Source organism: Lutra lutra, chromosome 15 (assembly GCF_902655055.1).
Source record: "Lutra lutra chromosome 15, mLutLut1.2, whole genome shotgun sequence".
NCBI classification, from domain to species: Eukaryota; Metazoa; Chordata; class Mammalia; order Carnivora; family Mustelidae; genus Lutra; species Lutra lutra.
The window spans coordinates 20,906,646-20,932,782 of record NC_062292.1 but is presented as its reverse complement, the minus strand read 5'-3'; the positions used below and the strand labels follow the sequence as shown (position 1 = coordinate 20,932,782).

The following is a 26,137-nucleotide window of genomic DNA, read 5'->3' as shown; positions in this document are numbered from 1 at the left end:
TCAGTATAATGCCAAACAAAGAAAAATGATAAGCCCCCAAAATAACTTTAAAAATTTCTTTCCAGAGCTGCAGCCCGATGTAACAAAGGCATTGAAGTACTCTTTGCAGTGGCTCTAGAACATTTTGTGTTGGTTGTTGTGAGAGTTTTGAGGGGGCCTACCTCTGCAGATGAAACAGCTAAGAAGATTCAGTACCTGATCCATTGTCAGTGGTGTGAAGAGAGAATTTTTCAGAAGGATGGTAATATGGTAGAAGGTAAATTCAAGTTTCTCTTGACTGTATATTGTGCTTATGTATAAGCCTCCAATGAATAAGTCTTTATCACATCCCTAATTACACATATTGTTGTCCTTTGGTTTTAAAGATTACAGTGCTAACTTTATTTCCTATACTGGATTTCCTTTCATCAACAGACAAGACATTCGTGTGAGTTTATTAAAGTTATTTACTCGTGCTGTACAATTTATGCTCTCTAGCTCTGCCCTCTATTGAAACATCTAGAAATAACTTAGTTTCCACTGTCACTAATTTTAGGAACATAAGTCAGATGACCTCTTTGTCTAGGGTGTTTCAAATCACTAATTTTATAAAAGTAATTATCATGTTTCTGGCTTAATATAAAAACCATCAGTTATAAAATTCCTTCAGTGAACATTTACTGAGCCTCTACTATATGCCAGGCGTGGGGATCAAAGAAAAAGATGAGGCTTATGCCCTCCTAGAGTTGTTTCTCTTTTGCTTTTCTGGGGCATAGAAATAGATGTCCATTGTTTTCTATTAGATTCTTGGCATGTTTTAATATGGATTTTTAAGAACTCTTACTAGAGTTTAACCCTTGTGATAGGAGTTGCAAGTATTTTTTCCTCTTGTGACTTCAGTAGACCTGTTTTTTTGGGTTTTTTTTAATCTTTCATGTGGAGAAGTTTTTTGTTGTTGCTGTTTTAAAGTTAATTTAGTTTTCTTTTATGTATTCTGGATTTTGTCTGTAGTTAGAATTTTTGTGTTTCTATATTCAGGGTAGGTTATGTTTTATTGAATAATTCACCTTTCTCCTAATGTGAGAATACCATCTCTTCCTTATACTAAAGAATATATTTGAGTTTCTTCCTGGATTTTCTATTCTGTCCCATGGTTGAATATCTATTCATACACCTTTACCACACTGTTTTGATTACAGAGGATTTTTAGTGTTTAATATCTGTTACAGCAGTCCCTTTTCAAAGCTCTGTTTTCAGAGTGTTACTGATATGGGATCTTCCTTTTCTCTTAGTAAAAGAGTAAATAAAAGGGGGAGTGGGGTATGGAGTGGGTGGTTGGGTTATGAACATTGGGGAGGGTACGCTATGGTGAGTGCTGTGAAGTGTGTAAGCCTGATGATTTACAGACCTATACCCCTGGGGCAAATAATACATTATATGTTAATAAAAAATTTTTTTAATTTTAAAATAAAAAATAAGGGACGCCTGGGTGGCTCAGTTGGTTGGACGACTGCCTTCGGCTCAGGTCATGATCCTGGAGTCCCGGGATCGAGTCCCGCATCGGGCTCCCAGCTCCACGGGGAGCCTGCTTCTCTCTCTGACCTTCTCCTCGCTCATGCTCTCTCTCACTGTCTCTCTCTCAAATAAATAAATAAAATCTTAAAAAAAAAATTTAAAAAAAATTTTAAAATAAAAAATAAAAACTGTAATGACTAATAAAGGAAAATAACTGACCAAAAAAAAAGAGTAAATAAATAGGCCAGCTAGTATTTTAATTTTATTAAATTAAGGAGGATAGATATTATTGTGATTTTAAAATTTCCTAATAACCTAGTATGCTTTTCATTTGTGCAAGTACTTTTGCTATAGTGTTGATTGCTAGTGAGAATGGAAGGCATCCTGTCATGTTCCTTTTAGTTCTCTTTAGTGCTTTCTGAGTCAACCATGGGTCTGAGATACCTACCATTTTTTTATGTTAAGAAAGTATCCTGCATTTCCAGTTGTATTGTATTTTAGCACGATGTTGAATTTTGTCATGCATTTTAGCACCTGTGGAGATGATTATGTGGTATTTCTTCTTAGGTCTATTGGTTTGATTAATTGTAATAAAATTTTCCAGTATTGAACCATTCTGCCTTTCTAGAATAAACAACTCTGTCAGGAAGTATTTTCTTAAGATAGATTCTATTTGCTAAGTTTTAAAATTTTAGTATTCATAAATGAGATGGTGTATAGTTTCCTTTTTCAGAATTATTTTGATTGGTCTTTGAAATCTGTTTAAACTTCAAAGGAATTTAGAGCTTGGCCCTTTTTTTTTTTTTCCAGTGGTTGGGTACAGATAGGATAACGTTAGCTTTTCTGAATTATTTACATAGAGTTGAGCCAAGTGGTATCTAATGGTTTTTGTGGGGTTTTTTTTCCCCCTTGGTTTCTGTGGTTATCTTCTCTTTTTTAAATTAACACTTGTCCTTTCTGCCTTTTCTCTTGACTGCTTTAGATACTGGTTTATCTGTCCTATTGTTGTTCATTTATTATCTTTCTTAATCTTTTACTTTTGTAGTAGTGAATAAGTATTCCAAAATTTGAATTGTTCTGGGTTTTAAGTAGTTTGATTTCTTGGCATTATAAATGAGGTAATCAGCCTCCCATTTTCCATTTTCCCTTCCTAATTTGTGTTCATTATAGCATTTATATGTTGTTAGAATATGTAACATTGATATTTTATCTTGCCAATAAAATCTGTACATTAAATGTGTTTAGTACTCATCATCACTTTTTTTGCCATATTTCTTAAATCATCTCTTAGTTTGAGAAATCTGACTTTGAGTTTAGTAAAGAGGGTTCATGGGCAAAATACTCCTTGATTTCTTGCATGCTTAAAACTCACTGCCCATTGCCTTAGTACTTAAAGAATATAATTGCAAATATTTCTTCTTTTATGTGACATTATTTTGCCTGGCTGCCCAAAGAAATATTAACTTTTGAAGTCCAGTAACTTTACTAGGGTATAGCTTTTTAGGATAAGTTTTCCTAAATCATGGTGTACCCCTTCAGAATTTCAAATCATCTTTCATTTCAAGAGGATTTTCTTAAATATTTATTTAATTCTGATATTTGTCTTGCCTTTCTATTATTATGCCTATGATAGATCTCCTCAGCCTGTCTTTAACTATCATTTTATCTCCAGAAATGTTCAGACAGATTTGTAATTGTTTTATCTTCTTCATCTATGACCCTTTTACCATTATGAAATGTCCATCTTTATCTCTCTGGTATTTATCTGAATGGATATATTATCTGATATTAATATAAACACCACCTTGTAGTTACTATTGACATAATATTTTTTTCATCCTATTACTTTCAATCCATAAATGTCTTCTTGGATCTTACTTTTTTATCCATTCTCATCATGTCTGCCTTTTGAGGAGAGTTTTAGGCAGTTCCTACTAAATGTCATTATTGAAATGATTGACTTTATGTCAGCTCTTTTGCTATTTGTTTTTATGTCTTTTATGCCTATTTCTTGTTCTGTTTCACCTTTGTTGCCTTTTTAAATCTTAGACATTGGGGCGCCTGGGTGGCTCAGTGGGTTAAGCCACTGCCTTCGGCTCAGGTCATGATCCCAGGTCCTGGGTTCGAGCCCCACATCGGGCTTTCTGTTCAGCGGGGAGCCTGCTTCCTCCTCTCTCTCTGCCTGCCTCTCTGCCTACTTGTGATTTCTCTCTGTCAAATAAATAAATAAAATTTAAAAAAAATAAATAAATAAATCTTAGACATATTTTTAGTGTGTCATTTTAATTCCTCTGCTGATTTTTTTGCTATATATTTTTCAGTTATTTTCTTAATGGTTTCTCCAGGGATTATAGTATGCACCTTTAACTTACCTTGAACTACCTCAGGTTAATATTGACTGAAGACTGGCAAAAGCTAGCAACTTTGCTCTAATGTAATTCTATTTTTCTCTTCCCATGTAGACTATTTTTGCCATATGTTAATTATATATATAGTGACCCAATCCAACAATATAGTATTATATTTATTTTTAAAATATTCTTACAATTTTCAAAGAATTTAAGACAGGAGAAGTGAGAATACACACACACACACACACATATATATCTGTTACAATTACCACATAATTGCCTTTCCAGTGCTCTTTAGTCCTAACTTTGGATTCAAGTTACTCTATTTCATTTCCTTTCAACCTAAAGAACCTACTTTAATATTTCTGTAACAAACTCTCCCACTTTTTATGTATCTGGTGATATCTTTATTTCACCTTCCTTTTTTTTTATTATTTTTATTAAGGTAACGTACTATTTGCCCCAGGGGTACAGGTCTGTGAATCATCAGGCTTACACACTTTACAGCACTCACCATATCACATACCCTCCCCAATGTCCATAACCCAACAATGCTTTGCATACCCTACCCCCAGGAACCCTCAGTTTGTTTTCTGAGATTAAGAGTCTGTTATGGTTTGTCTCCCTCCCAATCCCATCTTGTTTGATTTATTCTTTTTCTCCCCCCCAAACCCCCCACGTTGCCTCTCAACTTCATCATATCAGGGAGATCATATGATAATTGTCTTTCTCTGATTGACTTATTTCACTCAGCATAATACCCTCTAGTTCCATCTACGTCATTGCAAATGGCAAGATATCATTTCTTTTGATGGCTGCATAGTATTCCATTGTAAATATATACCACATCTCCTTTATCCATTCATCTGTCGATGGACATCTAAGTTCTTTCCATAGTTTGGCTATTGTGGACATTGCTGCTATAAACATTCGGGTGCACATGCCCCTTCAGATCACTGCATTTGTATCTTTAGGGTAAATACCCAGTAGTGCTATTGCTGGGTCGTAAGGTAGCTCTATTTTCAACTTTCTGAGGAACCTCCATGCTGTTTTCCAGAGTGGTTGCACCAACCTGCATTCCCACCAACAGTGCAGGAGGGTTCCCCTTTCTCTGCATCCTTTCCAACATCTGTGGTTTCCTGACTTGTTAATTTTAGCCATTCTGATTGGTGTGAGATGGTATCTCATTGTGGTTTTGATTTGTATTTCCCTGATGCTGAGTGATGTTGAGCATTTTTTCATGTGTCTCTTGACCATTTGGATGTCTTCTTCACAGAAATGTCTGTTCATGTCCTCTGCCCATTTCTTGATTGGACAATTTGTTCTTTGGGTGTTGAGTTTGATAAGTTCTTTATAGATTTTGGATACTAGCCCTTTATCTGATACGTCATTTGTGAATATCTTCTCCCATCCTGTCAGTTGTCTTTTGGTTTTGTTGACTGTCTCCTTTGCTGTGCAAAAGCTTTTGATCTTGATGAAGTCCCAATAGTTCATGTTGCCCTGCTTCCCTTGATTTGGCGATGTTCCTAGGAAGAAGTTGCTGCGTCTGAGGTCGAAGAGGTTGCTGCCTGTGTTCTCCTCCAGGATTTTGATGGATTCATTTCTCACACTGAGGTCTTTCATCTATTTTGAGTCTATTTTTATGTGTGTGGTAAGGAAATGGTCCAGTGTCATTTTTCTGCATGTGGCTGTCCAATTTTCCCAACACCATTTGTTGAAGAGACTGTCTTTTTTCCATTGGACATTCTTTACTGCTTTGTCGAAGATGAGTTGACCATAGAGTTGAGAATCTATTTCTGGGCTCTCTATTCTGTTCCATTGATCTATATGTCTGTTTTTATGCCAGTACCATACTGTCTTGATGATGACAGCTTTGTAATAGAGCTTGAAGTCTGGAATTGTGATCCCACCAACTTTGGCTTTCTTTTTCAACATTCCTCTGGCTATTCAGGGTCTTTTCTGATTCCATATAAATTTTAGGATTATTTGTTCCATTTCTTTGAAAAAAATCGATGGTATTTTTAATAGGGATTGAATTAAACATGCAGATTGCTTTAGGTAGCATAAACATTTTCACAGTATTTGTTCTTCCAATCCACGAGCATAGAACGCTTTTCCAATTCTTTGCGTCTTCCTCAATTTCTTTCATGAGTACTTTATAGTTTTCTGAGTACAGAGTCTTTGCCTCTTTGGTTAGGTTTATTTATTCCTAGGTATCTTATGGTTTTGGGTGCAATTGTAAATGGGATCAACTCCTTAATTTCTCTTTCTTCTGTCTTCTTGTTGGTGTATAGAAATGCAACTGATTTCTGTGCATTGATTTTATATCCTGACACTTTACTGAATTCCTGTACAAGTTCTAGCAGTTTTGGATTGGAGTCTTTTGGGTTTTCCACATAAAGTATCCGATTGTCTGCAAAGAGTGATAGTTTGATTTCTTTGCTGATTTGGATGCCTTTCATTTCCTTTTGTTGTCTGATTGCTGAGGCTAGGACTTCTAGTGCTATGTTGAATAGCAGTGGTGATAGTGGACATCCCTGCCATGTTCCTGATCTTAGTGGAAAAGCGCTCAGTTTTTCCCCATTGAGAATGATATTCGCTGTGGGTTTTTCACAGATGGCTTTGATGACTGAGGTATGTACCCTCTATCCCTACACTTTGAAGAGTTTTGATCAAGAAAGGATTCTGTACTTTGTCAAGTGCTTTTTCAGCATCTATCAAGAGTATCATATGGTTCTTGTTCTTTCTTTTATTAATGTATTGTATCATAGTGATTGATTTGCAGATGTTGAACCAACCTTGCAGCCCTGCAATAAATCCCACTTAGTTGTGGTGAATAATCCTTTTAATGTACTGTTGGATCCTATTGGCTAGTATTTTGTGAGAATTTTCACATCTGTGTTCATCAAAGATATTGGTCTATAATTCTCTTTTTTGACGGGGTCTTTGGTTTTGGGATCAAGGTCAGACTGGCCTCATAAAATGAGTTTGGAAGTTTTCCTTCCATTTCTATTTTTTGGAAGAGTTTCAGGAGAATAGGAATTAATTCTTCTTTAAATATTTGGTAGAATTCCTCTGGGAAGCCATCTGGCCCTGGGCTCTTGTTTTTTGGGAGATTTTTGATGACTGCTTCAATCTTCTTACTGGTTATGGGTCTGTTCAGGTTTTCTGTTTCTTCCTGGTTTAGTTTTGGTAGTTTATATGTCGCTAGGAATGCATCCATTTCTTCCAGATTGTCAAATTTGCTGGCATATAGTTGCTCATAATATGTTCTTAGAATTGTTTGTATTTCTTTGGTGTTGGTTGTGATCTCTCCTCTTTCATTCGTGATTTTATTTATTTGGGTCCTTTCTCTTTTCTTTTTGATAAGTCTGGCCAGGGGTTTATCAGTCTTACTAATTCTTTCAAAGAACCAGCTCTTAGTTTCAATGATTTGTTCTATTGCCCTTTTGGTTTCTATTTCATTGATTTCTGCTCTGATCTTTATTATTTCTCTTCTCTTGCTGGGTTTAGGCTTTCTTTGTTCTTTCTCCAGCTCCTTTAGGTGTAAGGCTAGGTTGGGTACTTGAGACCTTTCTTGTTTCTGAGAAAGACTTGTATGGCTATATACTTTCCTTTCAGGACTGCCTTTGCTATGTCCCACAGATTTTGAACAGTTGTGTTTTCATTTTCATTTGTTTCCATGAATTTTTTCAATTCTTCTTTAATTTCCTGGTTGACCCATTCATTCTTTAGTAGGATGTTCTTTAGCCTCCATGTGTTTCCAACTTTGTAGCTTCTAGCTTTGAGTTCTAGCTTCAGAGCATTGTGGTCTGAAAATATGCAGGGAATGATCCCAATCTTTTGGTACTGTGAGACCAGATTTGTGACCCAGGATGTGATCTATCCTGGAAAATGTTCTATGTGCACTAGAGAGGAATGTGTGTTTTGTTGCCTTGGGATGGAATGTTCTGAATATATCTGTGATGACCATCTGGTCCATTGTGTCATTTAAAGCTTTTATTTCCTTGTTGATCTTTTGCTTGGATGATCTGTCCATTTCAGTGAAGGGGGTGTTAAAGTCCCCTACTATTATTGTATTATTGTCAATGTGTTTCTCTGATTTTGTTATTAATTGGTTTACATAGTTGGCTGCTCCCATGTTAGGGGCATAGATATTTAAAATTGTTAGATCTTCTTGTTGGACAGACCCTTTGAGTATGATATAGTGTCCTTCCTCATCTCTTATTATAGTCTTTGGCTTAAAATCTAATTAATCTGATATAAGGATTGCCACCCCAGCTTTCTTCTGATGTCCATTAGCATGGTACATTGTTTTCCACCCCATCACTTTAAATCTGGAGGTGTCTTCGGGTCTAAAATGAGTTTCTTATAGGCAGCATATTAATGAGTTTTGGGTTTTTTTCCATTCTGATACCCTGACTTTTGACTGGTGCATTTAGCCCATTTACATTCAGGGTAACTATTGAGAGATATGAACTTAGTACCATTGTATTGCCTGTCAGGTGACTGTTACTGTATATTGTCTCTGTTCCTTTCTGGTCTACTACTTTTAGGCTCTCTCTTTGCTTAGAGGACCCCTTTTAGTATTTCCTGTAGGGCTGGTTTGGTGTTTGCAAAATCTTTTCACTTTTGTTTGTCCTCGAAGCTTTTTATCTCTCCTCCTATTTTCAGTGATAGCCTAGCTGGATATAGTATTTTTGGCTGCATGTTTTTCTCGTTTAGTGCTCTGAATAGATCATGCCAGCTCTTTCTGGCCTGCCAGGTCTCTGTGGATAAGTCTGCTGCCAATTAAATAGTTCTACCAATGTATGTTACAGACTTCTTGTCCCGAGCAGCTTTCAGGATTTTCTCTTTGTCACTGAGACTAGTAAGTTTTACTATTAGAGGATGGGGTGTGGACCTGTTTTTATTGATTTTGAAGGGGGTTCTCTGTGCCTCTTGGATTTTGATGCTTGTTCCCTTTGACATATTAGGGATATTCTCTATGATAATTTGCTCCAGTATACTTTCTGCCCCTTTCTCTCTTTATTCTTCTTCTGGAATCCCCATTATTCTAATACTGTTTCATCTTATGGTATCATTTATCTCTCGAATTCTCCCCTCGTGGTCCAGTAGTTGTTTCTCTTGCTCAGCTTCTTTAATCCCCGTCATTTGGTCTTCTAGATCACTAATTCTCTCTTCTGCCTCATTTATCCTAGCAGTAAGAGCCTCCATTCTTGATTACACTTCATTAATACCTTTTTTTATTTCAGCTTTAGATTTTAGTTCTTTTATTCTTCCAGAAAGGGATTTTATTTCTCCAGACAGGGTTTCTCTAATATCTTCCATGCCTTTTTCGAGCCCAGCTAGCACCTTGAGAATCATCATTCTGAACTCTAGATCTGACATATTACCAATGCCTGTATTGATTAGGTCCCTAGCCGTCAGTCTGCCTTTTGTTCTTTTTTTTTTTATAGTGAGTTTTTCCACTTTGTCATTTTATCTAGATAAAAATATATGAACAAGAGGGTGCCTGGGTGGCTCAGTGGGTTAAAGTCTCTGCCTTCGGCTCTGGTCATGATCCCAGGGTCATGAGATCAAACCCCGCATCGGGCTCTCTGCTCAGCATGGAGCCTGCTTCCTCGTCTCTCTCTGCCTGCCTCTCTGCCTACTTGTGATCTGTCTGTCAAATAGATAAGTAAAATCTAAAGAAAAAAAAAAGAATATATGAACGAGAGAATAAAATACTAAAAGGGTGGCAAAGACCTCAGAAAAATGTACGCTAACCAAATCAGAAGAGACCCCAAACTGGGGGTAGAACAAAGGGGTAAAAAGAAATTTAAAAAAAAATACACACACACACACACACACATATGTATTAGACTAGTGAATAGAACAGAGCCACCCACTTGATTTTGGATGTATTTTGGTCTCTTAGAAGAAACTACCTCTCAAAATTTTAAAAAAACATATATATACAAAAATAAGGGTAAACATGATGAAAGGATGGACTATAACTGTAAAGATGAAAATTTTTTTTAAAATTCTAAGAAAGGAATTGATAAGGTAAGTTGGAAAAAGAAAGAAGAAAAAAAAAAAAGAGGAATGTGCTCAGGCTGGAGACTAGAACAAAGCCCTGTGCTAGATTTAGGGTATATTTTGATCTATTAGAAGAAATTGTATCCAAAAAAATTTTTAAGAAAAAAAACCTATGTGTATACAAAAAATAAGGTTAAATACAATGAAGGATAAAATAAGACTATAATAATGAAGGTTTAAAACGGTTTTTTTTTTTTAGAAAGGCTATTGGGGTTTTTTTTTTTTTTTAATTTTTATTTATTTATTTTTTAATTTCAGTGTTCCAGAATTAATTGTTTATGCATCTCACCCAGTGCTCCATGCAATATGTGCCCTCCATAATACACACACCAGACTCTTCCAACCTCCCACACCTTTCCCCTCCAAAACCCTCAGTTTATTTCTCGGAGTCCACAGTCTCTCATGGTTCGTCTCCCCCTTCCAGTTCCCCCAACTCACTTCTCCTCTCCATCTCCCCATGTCCTCCGTGTTTTTCCTTATGCTCCACAAGTAAGTGAAACCATATGATAATTGACTCTCTCTGCTTGACTTATTTCACTCAGCATAACCTTTTCCAGTCCCGTCCATGTTGCTACAAAAGTTGGGTATTCATCCTTTCTGATGGAGGCATAATACTCCATAGTGTATATGGACCATAGCTTCTTTATCCATTCGTCTGTTGAAGGGCATCTTGGTTCTTTCCACAGTTTGGCAACTGTGGCCATTGCTGCTATGAACATTGGGGTACAGATGGCCCTTCTTTTCACTACATCCATACCTTTGGGGTAAATACCCAATAGTGCAATTGCAGGGTCATAGAGAAGCTCTATTTTTAATTTCTTATGGAATCTCCACACTGTTTTCTAAAGTGGCTGCACCAATTTGCATTCCCACCAACAGTGTAAGAGGGTTCCCCTTTTTCCACATCCTCTCCAACACATGTTGTTTACTGTCTTGTTAATTTTGGTGATTCTAACTGGTATAAGGTGGTATCTCAATGAGGTTTTGCGGCGCCTAGGTGGCTCAGTGGGTTAAGCCGCTGCCTTCGGCTCAGGTCATGATCTCAGAGTCCTGGGATCGAGCCCCGCATCGGGCTCTCTGCTCAGCAGGGAGCCTGCTTCCTCCTCTCTCTCTGCCTGCCTCTCTGCCTGCTTGTGATCTCTCTGTCAAATAAATAATAAATAATTTTAAAAAAAAAGTCCTAATTTTGGGGGGTTAGTTGGGGGCCCTTGGTGTTGAATTGTATAAGTTCTTTCTATATTTTGGTGACTAACTCTTCATTGGATTTATCATTTGCAAATATCTTCCCCCCACTCAGTAGATTGTCTTTTTGTTTTGTTGGTTGTTTCCTTTGCTGTGCACAAGCTTTTTATTTTGATGTAGTCCCAGGAGTTTATTTTTGCTTTTGTTTCCCTTGCCTCAGGAGACAGATATACACCTAGGACGATATTGTTATGACCAGTTTCAGAGAAATTACTGCCTGTGCTCTCTTCTAGGATTTTAATGGTTTCCTGTCTCACATTTAAGTTCTTGCCTTCTTTATCAAAGATTAATTGACCATTTAACTGTGGGTTTATTTCTGGGCTTTCTGTTCTGTTCCATTGATCTGTGTGTCTGTTTTTGCGTTGATACCATACTTTTGATTACTACAGCTTTGTAATATAACTTGAAATCTGGAATTGTGATACCTCTCGTTTTGTTTTTCATTTTCAAGATTGCTTTGGCTACTCAGGGTCTTTGGTGGTTCCATACAAATTTTAGGATGTTCTAGTTCTGTAAAAAGTTGTTGGTATTTTGATAGAGATTACATTTAATCTGTAGATTGCTTTGTATAGTATGGACATTTTAACAATATTTTTTATTCTAGTCGATGAGCATGGAATGTCTTTCCATTTCTTTATGTGATCTTCAATTTCTTTCATCAGTGTTTTATATTTTTCAGAGTATAGGCTCTTCAGTTCTTTGATTATGTTTATTCCTAGGTATTTTATTACTTTTAGTGCAATTATAATTGGGATTGTTTTCTTCTCTCTGCTTCTTTCTTTCTTTTTCTTTTTTGAGAGAAAGAGGGGAGGGACATAGAGAGCGAGAAAGAATCTTAAGTAGGCTCCACGCCCAGTGTAGAGTGTGAGATGGGGCTCAATTTCATGACCATGAAATCATGACCTGAGCCAAAATCAAGAGTCAGATGCTTAGCCCACTGAGCCACCCAGGTGCCCCAATGGAATCGTTTTCTTGATTTCTCTTTCTGCTGTGTTATTATTAGTGTATAGAAATGCACAGATTTCTGTACATTGATTTTGTATCCTGCAACCTTACTGATTCATTTATCAGTTCTGCCAGTTTTTGGTGGAATTTTTAGGGTTTTCTATGTAAAGTATCCTGTCATCTGCAAATAGTGACAGTTTGACTTCTTCCGTACCAATTTCGATACCTTTTATTTCTTTTTGTTGTCTGATTGCTGTGACTAGGACTTCCAGTACTCTGTTGAATGAAAATGGCAAGAGCTGGTATCCTTTTGTCTTGTTTTTGACCTGAGGGGAAAACCAGTTTTTCCCCACTGAGTATGGTGTTAGCTGTGGGTTTTTCATGTAAGGCCTTTATTATGTTGAGGAATGTTTCCTCTAAACCTACTGTGTTGAGGATTTTTACCATGAATGGATGGTATACTTTGTCAGTTGCTTTTTCTGCATCTATTAAAATGATCATATGGTTTTTATCCTTTCTTTTGTTGATGTGATGTATCATATTGATTAGTGAATATTGAATCATCCTTGCAATAATGGGAACAAATCCCACTTGATAATGATGAATGATGCTTTGACTATATGTTGGATTTAGATTTGGTTTCCTAATATATTTGTTGTTTGTATGATCTGTCCATTGATGTAAGTGGGATGTTGAAGTCTCCTACTGTTACTGTATTACTATCAGTTCCTTTGTTATTTTTCTTTTAAGATTTTATTTATTTATTTATTTGACAGATCACAAGTAGGCAGAGAAGCAGGCAGAGAGAGAGAGGAGGAAGCAGGCTCCCTGCTGAGCAGAGAGCCCTATGCGGGGCTCGATCCCAGGACCCTGGGATCATGACCTGAGCCGAAGGCAGAGGCTTTAACCCACTGAGCCACCCAGGCGCCCCGTTCCTTTATGTTATTAACTGTTTTATGTATTTGGATACTCCCATGTTGGGTGCATAAATATTTACAATTAATGTATCTTCTTTTTGGATTGTCCCCTTTATTATTATGTAGTATTCTTTGTCTCTTGTTACAGTTTTTGTTTTAAATTCTGTTTTGTTCAATACAAATATTGCTACACAAGCTTTCTTTTGACATCCGTTTACAAGATAAATGGTTCTACATCGCCTCACTTTCAATTGGCATGTATCTTTAGGTCTGAAATGAGTCTTGTAGGCAGCATATAGATGGGTCTCAGTTTTTTAACGATTCATCACCCTATTTCGTTTGATTAGAGAACTTAGTCCATTTACATTGAAAGTAATTATTGATAGATTTTGTATTTATTGCCATTTTGGTACTATTTTGTAGTTGTTTTGTACTTCTCTGGTCCTTCTCTTGCTCTTTTTCATAATTTACTGTCTTTAGTGATATATTTGGATTCCTTTCTCTTTATTCTTTGCATATCTATTAGTGGTTTTTGATTTGTGGTCATCGTTACATTTGTATAAACGTCTTCTGCATATAGCAGTCTCTATTAAATTGATGGTCATTTAAGTTTGAACCCATTCTTTACTCCTCTCTCTCTACTATTTTAGCTATATAGTGTCATATTTTATATTTTTTTATTTTGTGAATCCCTTCACTGATTTTCATATATATATATATATATATATATATATATTAAGATTTTATTTATTTATTTGACAGAGAGAGAGATCACAAGTAGGCAGAGAGGCAGGCAGAGATAGAGGGGGAAGCAGGTTCCCCGCTCAGCAGAGAGCCTGATGCGGGGCTCAGTCCCAGGACCCTGAGACCATGACCTGAGCCTAAGGCAGAGGCTTAACCCACTGAGCCCCCCTGGCGCCCCTAAAGATATACTTATATTTTTAAAGATATGCTTTTTTTTTTAAGATTTTATTTATTTATTTGACAGAGATCACAAGTAGGCAGAGAGACAGGCAGAGAGAGGAGAAAGTAGGTTCCCTGCTGAGCAGAGAGCCCGATGCGGGGCTTGATCCCAGGTACCTGGGATCATGACCAGAGCAAAAGCAGAGGTTTTAACCCACTGAGTCAGCCAGGTGCCCCTTAAAGATATGCTTTTATTGTTTTGCTGTTTCCTACATCTCTTACTCTTACTTACAGTCCTTTCTTCTCAAGAGTCCCCTTTAACATCTCTTGTAAGGCTGGCTCAGTGGTCATGAACTCCTTCAGCTTTTGTTTGTCTGAGAAACTCTGTCTGACCTTCTGTTCTGAATGATAGCCTTGCTGAATAGAGTATTCATGGGATAGGTATTCAAAGGGGAAGAAAGAGATTGTTTTTTCCTTTTTTTGAATATGTCCTAGAGAAGTCCCTTAGCAATCCCTGTCCCTGTAGGACATGATCTGAAATGAGTAAACTATTCTCCCTCAAAAATTTGAAAGGCATTTTTCAAATTGCTGCTGCTTTTCTGAATGTCTGTGGGCTGTCAGGCTGGCTCTTTATGGGCAGGGTCTGAACTCCTGTTGCCCTTCAGGCTCTCCCAGAACTGAGCCTCCTGATTTTTAAAATGCCGGGCTTTAAGCCCCACTGGTTCTAAAACTCATGAAATTCAGCCCCTCTCCCTTTCAAAGCCAAATGTTATGGGTATCTCTTTTCCCTGTGTGAGCTCCCAGGTAGGATAATGTTTCTCTCCCATTTCCACTCCAGTGCTCCCTCCCCATGTCCTACGAGGATGCTGGTTTGCTCTCCACCGCATTTCTGCCCTTCCTACCCTCTTCAGTGTGGCCTCTTCTCTACCTTTTTTTTTTTTTTTTAAGATTTTATTTATTTATTTGACAGACCGAGATCACAAGTAGTCAGAGAGGCAGGCAGAGAGCGAGGAAGAAGCAGGCTCCCTGCTGAGCAGAGAGCCCGATGTGGGGCTCGATCCCAGGACCCTGGGATCATGACCTGAGCCGAAGGCAGAGGCTTAACCCACTGAGCCACCCAGGTGCCCCATCTTCTCTACCTTTTGTTGTGGAGTTTGTTCTGCCAGTCTCCAGGTGGTGTTCTGGGTTATTTGTGATGACGTGAGTGTTCTCTAACTGTATCCATGGGACAAGGTAAGCTTAGGGTCCTCTTAATCCACCACCTTCTCAGCCCTGGAAAATTTTTTCTCTTAACTCTCCTATTCTTTCTTTTCTTTCAGAGGCGAGGTCCTTCCTTTGGAACTTACATGTCTTTACCAGCTTTATTCAAATATAATTGACAAGAACTGTGTAACTTTAAGGTGTCAACGCGTATCATTGATTTCATGTACATGTATAGTGAACTACCACAGTATGAATGGTTAACACTTTCATGACCTCATGGTTACTTTTGTGTGTGTGTGTAATAAGAATACTTAAGATCTACTCTCTTTAGTAAATCTCAATGATACAATCTAGCATTGTTATAATCACATTGTACATTATTAGATCCCCACATCATCTTTTAACTGAAAGTTTATAGCCTTTTACCAACATCTCTTCATTTCCCCCACCCCTGGGTCTTGGTAAATACCAATCTACTCCGTTACTATGAGTTCAACTTTTTCAGATTACATATAGTGAGATCATAAAGTATTTCTTTCTCTATCTGATTTATTTCAGTTAGTATAATGCTGTTAAGGTTCATTCACGTTGTCACAAATTGCAGGGTTTCCCTCTTTTTCATGGCTGAATGATATTCTATCACATATATACCATATGTGTTGTTTTTTTTTTCAAGTTTTCTTTTTTGAGTATAGTTGACACACAATGTTATGTTATTTTTAGGTGTACAACTTAGTGATCTTGACAAATTTCTACATTATGCCACAAGTAGAGCTACCATCTGTCCCATTACATCAGTATTACAGTATCACTGATTGTATTTCTTATGCTGTGACTTTTATTCCCATGATTTACTTACTCCCTAACTGGAGGCCTATATCTCCCTTTCCCCTTCAACCATCCTCCCTTCCCTCTGGCAAACATCAGTTTTTCTCTGTATTTATGGGTCTAACTCTGCTTTTTGTTTGTTTATTCATTTGTGGGGTTTTTAAAAAATTTTTTAGATTCCACTTCAGTGGAATCATATGGTATTTGACTTTCTCAGTCTGACTTATTTCGCTTAGCTTAATACCCTCTAGGTCCATTCTTGTTGTCTTAAATGGTACAGTCTTATCCTTTTTTACGGCTGCATAATGGCCTGAGGGAAGTTAGTGGGAGAGCGTGATTTAAAATAACTATTCTGGGGCTTACATGATCTGAAGAGTCCATAGTAGAATATGGCCCCAATTGGACAGTCTTTTTCATTTCTTGGGCATTTGGTTCTACTTGATAGATTTCCCTGATTGTTATTTTCCAACTCTCCTTTTTAAATTTGTCATATTTTGTCAGTTTTTAAGTTACTTCATATTTTTTCATTGTTTTTTTTAATAGTGTCCTATTCTTGTTTCAGAGATACAAAATCAGATTGTAGCTAAGAATATTGGTTATAATTGGGCATATTTTTATTTAAGGGAGAGTAGATTTTTTCAGTTCAGTTTTGTATTGTTGTTTCTGTTATTTTGTTGTTTTAGTTCTTCTGTTTCCTAACAATTTCTTTCTGTGTTGTAATTTTGTTCTCTGTCATGGTACATCTCAAATTTCTAATAGTCTTTGGTTGTCTCTCCACACTGAAAGTTTTTTGGAAGCACTGGAGTCAGGGCTTATAGACTGATATATTTTACTCTAATGAGAAGGCACTAGTCTGCCCTTTCACAAGGGGATCCCCCAGATGAAAATGAATATATTTGTTTTTTTCTCTTGTATTGGTAAGTTTTTCTAGAGTAATCTTGGAATCTTCCATCAGCTTTCTAGGAGCCATGCTGGGGAAGGAGACTTGGAAGGTCTTACCATTTATGATGTCTTTTACTTAATCCCTCTCTTTTCATAAATCTTACTCTCAACTGCGACTGATGCCTCTGGTTCCAGGTCCTCCATGGTTCAGCCACACCTAAGATTAACTTCATTTTTTGGAATGAGGAAGCACAGAAGTCTGACTGTGGGTATTAAAGAAATCTTAAAGGTCTTAATGAAACCCCTTAAAAATTTTCAGCCAGGCTTCTTTTTTGCACTACTGCCCCATACCCATCTTCCAAGATGATCAGTACCTTCCATTCTTAGGTCTTTCTGGGGTCCCACAGCACTAGAGGGCTTACTTGTGTTATCGGTAGCCTGTCTGCCCATTTCAGGCTTAGCTTTAGCATTGTCTGGCCTGCTAAATCATCTGTCCCCTTGTGTACCTTATTTCCACTTCGAAAATTTTATTGACATCTCTTACTATCTTTTGTTACCTCTGCTCCCATTTTATTTATCCTTGGGTTTAACTTTTATTCTTTTGTTCTCATTTTAATAATGCTTTAAAGGACAGAAGAGAGAACATACCTGTTCAGTCTATTGCATTTAAATAGAAGTCTCCGAATATTTTTTTAATCCTCATCTGGAATTGTCTTCATAGCCTATATACTGATGACATGGTATATACCCCTTCTTTTTTTGATACTGGTGACTTGAAATGATAGTTCTGACCTGTCAAAGAGGGAATTTGCTATTGCTGGCCTAGCACTGAGAAATCCTAGGCAAGAGGTTTAGGAAAAGACATACATTGATACGATGGGAGCATTTTATAAAATGCATCAGGAACAAACTGACTAATAAAAATTCATGTGTGTGCTGCCTACCTGTGGTAAGTGGGTGTAACTGACAGAACTGTAAATATAAATTGTCCTAATTGGGGTAATACTGACACTATAATTTACTTATTTGATGGTTTGAGGGAAGACTTCTTGGATATATTCATAGTTCTTAATGAATCCAGTGTTGATGATAACATTCTTTAAGGCTTAGAGTTAAATAATACTGAAAAGTAGATCTAGTAAAAACAGTGAGGGAAGAAGCCTTCAAGTAAATCTAAAGTAAGCTCTCACGTCTGTGCATTATCGCATTTAATTACCTTGAATAACGTGATGTCCGATAGCATGGCTTTAGAACTATGTCCCTCCCACCATAATTCTGAATTGTGGATATATATCTAGGACTGATTGATCAGATCAGGCCATTTCAAGAAAGTGAATAATAACCCAAGAATGGCCTGAGGGAAGTCAGTGGGTGAGCATGATTTAAAATAACTATTCTAGGGCTTAGGGAACTGAACAGTCCATAGTAGAATATTGCCCATTTTGGAAACTAAGAATAATGCTAGTACTTCTCCAGTTTCCTTGGGATTATACCAGGCTTCTCATTGTTCCTTAAACTGAATTACGATTCTTCTAGCCTATATTTTGGGGGCTGAATATGAATCAAGCCTAGGGAGTAATTTGTTTTCTTCCCATTGCAGAAGAAGCAACTAATGAGAAATGTCTTTATTTTGATTGGATGTTGGTTACATGGTTATATACATTTGTTAAAACTCATCAACCTTTACACATAACATGTATACATTTTATTGCATGTAAATTATACCTCCCATCAGCTGATTTTAAATGGGTATCTTGTGGACTTCTAAGGATTTTCTCCTACTGAAATTATTTCATGTAACATAGTGACGAAAAGCTAATAAAAGTTATGCCTCTTATAAGCCATTTGACATGGATTTCTGTGACCTCTCTTAAGCTTTAATTCTCTGATCTGGATAATTGAGATTTTAACAGTATCTGCTTCAGAGAGTTGTAAGGATTAAAATTTTTAAATGCATGTAAAATACTTAGCATAATACCTGGCACATAGTAGATCCTCATTATGTAGTGGCTGCAAATTATTATAAATATGTTACTATTTACAATATCATTTCTCCTTTGATTTTTTTTTTTAATAATATTTTCAGAAAACCCATATAGACAGCTGCCCTGTAACTGTCACGGAAGCATGCCTGGAAAGACAGCAATAGAACTTGGACCTCTATGGTATGTGCTTAAGCCTAATAATATACAGATATATTGGGATTTTTCGATAGATAACTTGGGATTTTTCAACTTTATAGTGGTACAGAGGCAATACAATAGAAAATGTATTTCAAATTGTAAATTTTGATCTTTTCCAAACTAGCAAAATGCGATGGTCTTCTCTCATATTGGGCAGTAACAGCAAGCCAGTCACACAATCATGAGGGTCAACGACCAGTACACTTAGAACCATTGTTTTTCACTTTCAGTATAATATTCAATAAATTACATGAACTAGTCAATACTTTATAATAGGCTTTGTGCTAGATGATTTTGCCCACTGTTGGCTAATGGAAGTGCTTTCTGAGCATGTTTAAGGTAGATTAGGCTAGGCTATGATGTTCAGTAGGTTAGTCCATTAAATGCATTTTTTATAAGATTTTATTTATTTGAGAGAGAGTGCACAAGCAGCAGGGGTTGGGGGCAGAGGGACAGGGAGAAGCAGACTCCCCTCTGAGCAGGGGGCCCGATGTGGGACTCTGTTCCAGGACCCTGGAATCATTACCTGACCCAAAGGCAGACACTTAACCAACTGAGAGCCACCCGGGTGCCCTATTAAATTCATTTTCAGTTTAAGATATTTTCAACTTACCTGGGTTTACATTAATTCCATCCATTGTAGGTGAAGAAAGATCTATATTCAAAATTGATTTATATATTAATTTTTTTTATTATGTGTAGTAAAAGACAAGCAAGTTTCAATGTAATTTTTTTTTAAGTCTAGTCAAATAATTATAACTCTTCTACCCCTATGAACCTGAGGTGTTTTTTGTTTTCAGACTTTTCTATACCATTATTCTCAGAAGTCTGCTACAATGATAAGACAGTGGAATCAAAGAGAAGCCTGGGTGATCTAGATAATTCATTTCTGAATAGTAAGAATAAAGCTTTTTTCTTTTGAGAGTTTGTAGAACTAGGGTGTGATTATGAAGTAATCACCGTAACTTTTTATAGAAGACTCAGCTAATATAAGAGGTCTTCAAGAAACTAGTTTCAAGTGAGAAGGGCATGTGAAAGTAAATGTCTGCTTTTGTTTTAGGTAAAGCTGTTTAGATGGGATTCAGCTGCAAATATTTAATGTATGTGTGCTTTTGCATCATTAGTAAACTAGCCATTGTGTTTTTAGTTGAATTGTTTTTAATCAGAATCCTTACTTTTAGGTTGTTACTAGAGATTCTGATAGAAATTTGAGATTCCTAACAATATTGTGACAAGAATCATGGCAGATTTCTACCTTGCTTATAAGGTCAGGGTTTAGTCATCTACTAAACCTAAAATTTAACTCAAGTGGTAAATGTTTATGCTGGTGCCCATTATTTTATCTTCATCTCATGCACATATTCTTAAACCAAGAATGACTTCACTAGCCTTTCCTTTAGTACTCTCTTGCCTATAGCACTTGTTACATGTTGTTCTTACTCTTGCTGATCTGAGGACTGAGTAACAAGTTGCTGGATCCAGAAGGAAGATCTAGCCCAACACCCTCATTTTATGGAGAAGTTTATGGCAGGGGTTTTGTTGTTGTTTTTAAGATTTCATTTATTTATTTGACAGAGCGAGACAAAGGGAGAGAGGGAATACAAGCAGGGGGAATGGGACAGGGAGAAACAGACTTCCCGCTGAGCAGGGAACCCGATGCAGGGCTTGATCCCAGGATGCTTAACGACTGACTGAGCCACCCAGGCACCCCAGTGGCAGTGTTTTTAAGTGCTGGCTGAAAGTGAACCCCCCAAATTAGTAGTACTGCAGGCAGGGCCAGAACTCAGATTTCTTGATTCCAGCACTGAGTTATAAACCATGTCGTAGGATTTCCTCATTCAAAACCATTGTTCATGTCTTTATTCTTACGCAGTCTCTTCCCCTTTCTCCAGCTCCAATTCAGTTGTGTTCTTTGAAGTCTCTCTCTAATGCTTTAGAGATTCTAGCCATTGTGTTTTTAGTGACTTAAAGTCACTAAATTCTCAATTCCATTTTGGTAAATCTTACATTGATAATTCATTTGACACTTTAAAATGATATATCCTTTCATATATATTTGCTAACCGAATGATAATAACTTTCATTCATTGAGGATATACCTCAGACTAAGGATTTTATGTGTGCTATCTCATTAGTTCCCATAACAAGTCTGAGAAGTTTTATTTTCTATTTTATAATGAGGAATAAGAGACTCAAAAGCACTAATTACTCCAGCTACATAGGTAGTAAGTGGTGGAGCCAGGATGAAAATCTAGGTTTATCTTGGAATTTATACTCTGTCTGTGATTCTCAAATGGGAAGCAAATCAGACTTACCCTTGTGCCAGGTTTTTAATGAATCACCATTACAACATCTGATTCTCCTCCTGTATCTATCTACTCCTGCCCACTCCACCCTACATATACACGTTGGATTAAGATTTTACTGACAGGGGGCGCTTGGGTGGCTCAGTGGGTTAAAGCCTCTGCCTTCAGCTCAGGTCATGATCTCAGGGTCCTGGGATCGAGCCCCGCATAGGGCTCTCTGCTTGGCGGGGAGCCTGCTTCCTCTTGTCTCTCTGCCGGCCTCTCTGCCTACTTGTGATCTCTGTCAAATAAATAAATAAAATCTTTAAAAGAAAAAAAAATTTTACTGACAGGAATATGCATTATGAAAACTTCTGTATCACACTATGTGCCTGTCTAGATTTATAGGCTGTTATAGGGCAAACACTATATTTTCTACTTTGGTATCCCCTCCATGTCCCCATGTACCACTAGGGCTCTATACCTTACACCTTACATGAGGGCTCAATAAATTCTTTGTTGATTTACTTTGAATGAAATTCCCGTGACTAATCCCATTAGAGAACTAACATGATAAAAGGAGTGGGAAAAATAGAAAATAATTTTAAATCATAAATTCTTTTTTAATTTCACCATTTTCTCCATTCCTATAACTAATAATATATCTTAAAGTTAAATTATACTTTTTTAATAGACATTTTTCATACCCATTTCTCCATGTTTTTTCTTTTTTTCAGGTCAAGTTCCCTTTTCAATACTGGATTCCTCAAAAGAATGCTCTTTGAATCTTTTCACCATGGTTTAGATGACATTCAGACCCTAATAAAGACATTAATCTTTGAATCAGAGTGTACTCCTCAAAGTCAGTTTTCAGTTCATGCACCTTCAAATCTGAACAAGCAAGGTGACTAATTTATATTCAGGGCCTGAAATGAATAATAGTCTTATTAAGATACAAATATATTTTTTTCCCTAGTTTTAGTAGATTAAAAAAACTAAGAGTCTGTTGTGATTTTAGTACCCTCTATCTTGCTTTCTAGAAAGAGAAACCTTAGGTAATTCTGAGATTAGCGTGGCCAGAAATTTTCATTATAGCCATTGAGACACGAAGGTTGTTTATACTTATTACTCATTAAGGCTATTTTGTCCTTTATTTTCTCTTTAGTGTAAATAGGCTTTTGTAGTTTTATCAGGCTGTTGATACAAGAGTGGGACTATTAGACATTCTAGTATTCTCATAAGTCATTAGAAGTAGCAATTATTGTTACACAGTTAAAAAATCCAATTCTTACAGTCTGTTTTTACCAAAAAATCTCGTGTATTTCATAAAAGCAATGTGGATAGAATTTACTAAGCTTTTATTTAAACTTCGAATTGTTACTTAATGTTAGTCTGTAAAATATTTTCCTTTCCCATTTGCTTTTAGAAGAATATGGTGTGTTTATTAAAACTACAGACGATACCACAACAGATAACTATATTGCACAAGGTAGGTATGTATGTATATGTGTGTTATGTAAATATAAATTTATCAGTGCAAAAATGCAGATAGTAAAAGGGCAGGAAGAGAACAGATTGCTTTGGTGCTGTATTCTAAAATGCCTTTTCATTATACAGACAATACAATTATAGTAAAACTTGTTTATCTGTCCTTTGCACTGTTCAGAATTTCTATTAACAGCACTTGTTCAATCTCTAATATGTAGTGATCCCCTTGCACGAACTGTAAGACTTTGAAGAACCACGTGAACCAAACTAAGACCAGATTATATTTGATAGTTATAAAGATTTTTATTCTCATTCTTTTGAATTTTCTCATCAGCATGATTTTTTTTTTAAAAGATTTTAATTATTTGAGAGAATGAGCAGAGGGAGAGAGAGCAGCAGACTCACTGCTGAGCAGGAAGCCTGATGCAGGGCTCAATCCCAGGACCTGAAGAGGACGACCTGAGCCGAAAGCAGACACTTAACTGACGGGGCCCAAGCACCCCTCGACATATGGTTTATAATAATTCCATTAATTAACTGGAAGACCTTGTTCCTTAGCTATAAGAATATACTATATGGCCCTTCTCACAATTTGAGATATGTGCATGTACACTTCAAAATATGGTTGTATTAGGCATTGCAGGTTCCTTTCAAAAGGATTTTAAGACTTATGTCAGTGCTGTAAAGTCTAAGGTTTTGTTTTGCTTTTTAAAAAGACAACTTAGGGGCTTCTGGGTGGTGCAGTCAGTCAAGCGTTGACTCTTGGTGTCAGCTCAGGTTATGATTTCAGGGTCATGAGATCAAGCCCCATGTCAGGCTCCATCCATGCTCAGCGGGAAGTCTGCTGGAGATGCTCTCTCAGCCCCTCACCCTGCTCTCTCTCTCCCCAATAAATCTTTATATATATACATATATATATATACACATATATACGTGTATATATATGTATATGTGTGTGTGTGTGTGTGTGTATATATATGTAGAAAGAGTTTAATAAGTTTAATAACTACTATACGCTCTTCCCACCAGTCACGTTCAGTTGGCATCTTCAACTAATTTTCTAAAAATGATCTCTTCTACTTAATTTCTCTGTCGGAGGTTAAAGGTATTATGGTACATTACAAAAAGCATTAGATTTAAGAGCATCGTTGTACTTCTGTTTATTGTATGAATTCAGCCAAGCTACTCACCTTCAGCAGAGGTGTCTTAAATCTTTTTTAGAGAAAGGTAAAACGTAAGTTCTAAAAATATGTAAAGTCTCTGAACCTTTTTTTATATACAGCTTAAGAGAATTAGACTCATCTCTATGGTTATTCTATAGCTCTAAAATTATTCTAAGACTAAAATTATTCTAACATTCTAAATGTTAAATTAACATTTAAACCTTTCAAGATAGAAAATACCAGGCCAAAAATAGTCATTATAAAGGTATCATGTCTGATTTTGTGTATATATGTATGTTTCAGGAAAGAGAAAAGGTAATGAAACAATCGCAACTTCAGCTAAAAGGCCAAAGACTGATGTCAGTTCTGAACATCCTCCCTTTTATTACAACATCCACAGACACAGCATTAAAGGAATGAATATGCCAAAGTAAGATAGCCAGTGAATGGCAAAATGTGTATTTGATATTTTAATGACATTGTGATTTAAAGAAGATACAAAATCTTTCTTTTTTTCCTTTCCTTGCTGCAGGTTAAAAAAGTTTTTGTGCTATCTTTCTCAAGCCGGCTTTCGAGTAAGCCGAACTCATTTTGACCCCATGGGTGTTCGTACAGACGCGCCTCTGATGCAATTTAAATCGATCCTCTTAAAGTACAGCACCCCTACCTACACTGGAGGACAGTCGGAGGGCCATGTCCAGTCAGCCTCCGAAGATACAGTAGCTGACAGGGTTGAAATGTCCGTGAATGACAAAGCAGAAGCAAGCAGTTGCAGAAGATGGTAAATGTAGAGAAGAGTTATTCAGATGTCTGTATAGACGGCCTGAGAGTTCTCTATACCAACTGTAGTTCTTTTTCTATTCTTTCAACTCAGTGGTGTAAAAATAAAAAACAGTGCTGTTTTCATTCAGAAAATTAGCAGTTTCTAACTTAGCTAGTTTGGGAGCTATGCTTTCCAGGTTTTTCTTACTGTAAAGAAAACTTAAAATTGTAATGAAAACATTTCATATGAAGCCAAGTTTATGACTGAGATCACCCTACCATTTAGTAACTCAGAAAACTTTCACTTGCAAAGTGTTAGCAATTTTATGTCTGTTGTGGAAGCCGTCCTTCCCTGTTCTTAATCACATGTCTACTTAAGCTGATTCATATCTTTCTGTTTGTAGCTCACAAAATGAAGCCAGGAGCCTTTTACATATGAAATTACCCTGAACAGAACAATGTTTTTTCATTATCACTAATGCGATTTCACAATTACAAAGCTAAAGTATGTTCCCAATTTTAAGAAAGCATACTTCTTTCCACACTGATCTTTTATCAGTAGCTCTTGAGAATCAAAATACTTGCCTGAGATAGAAATACATTTTTCTTCAGAGTTAAGGTCTAGAGGATCAAGTCAGAGTATGATTTTGTCAAGTAAATTGAGACCATTGTTCTAATACAGTAATTCTTCATAAGCACTGAAATTCTGAAGAGGACAGTTTTTGCTGTAAATTAAATGGGGTGATCTCTAGTGCCTCAGTTAGCGCACGTACAGTATTCATTTGCTTGGTTGTGCTACCTCTCAGAAGTAAAACTTGTCACCTTATGAACTTAGGAAGTGAAGATTTTTTTGGTGGGGGGAGGGATAGATTTGTTTTCGGGTGTGTGTATGTGCTTCCTTTTTTTGTATAAGTAGCCCAGGCTAACATGACTATGAAAATTAGTGGAAACTCCATTAATAAATACTGTTCTTGCTTCATGTGAATGTAAGAGTTTTGATATAAAAGGATTTGGTATAAAGTTTAGATTTTTGTCTCAAGGACTTAATTTTATTTACCCTGAAGTACTTCTGAGAGGAAGTAACTTTTTACAAGTATTACTGGCTTGGGGGATGGAAGAGGGAGTTAGTTGGAACTGAAAGGTCAATACACTATATAAGAAAAGCAGGGATGCCTGGGTGCCTCATCAGTTAAGCCTTGAGCTCAGGTCATGATCCCAGGGTCCTGGGATCAAGCCACACACTGGGCTCAGCCAGGAGCCTGCTTCTCCCTCTAACACACACACCTCCCTCCCCGCTTATGCTTGCTCACTCTCAGATAAATGAAATCTTAAAAACAAAACGACAAAAAAAAAAACGCCCATAACACATATACAAAAATCCAGGGAGTGAGGTTAACATAGTATATTAGT

General features: G+C 36.7%; 1 protein-coding gene across 2 annotated transcripts in view; it reads left to right on the top strand.

Annotated features, from left to right (window-relative positions):
* Positions 1 to 25,712, top strand: part of TRMT1L (tRNA methyltransferase 1 like) — a 46,548-nt gene extending 20,836 nt beyond the window's left edge. For both annotated transcript variants that reach the window (XM_047704313.1, XM_047704314.1), the window contains 6 exons: positions 66 to 256; positions 18,933 to 19,011; positions 22,052 to 22,218; positions 22,741 to 22,803; positions 24,269 to 24,395; positions 24,498 to 25,712. In XM_047704313.1, coding sequence (XP_047560269.1) covers positions 66 to 256; positions 18,933 to 19,011; positions 22,052 to 22,218; positions 22,741 to 22,803; positions 24,269 to 24,395; positions 24,498 to 24,750 — 880 coding nt within the window. In that variant the 3' untranslated portion in view covers positions 24,751 to 25,712. The remainder of the gene's footprint in view (positions 1 to 65; positions 257 to 18,932; positions 19,012 to 22,051; positions 22,219 to 22,740; positions 22,804 to 24,268; positions 24,396 to 24,497) is intronic.
* Positions 25,713 to 26,137: the final 425 nt, after the last annotated feature.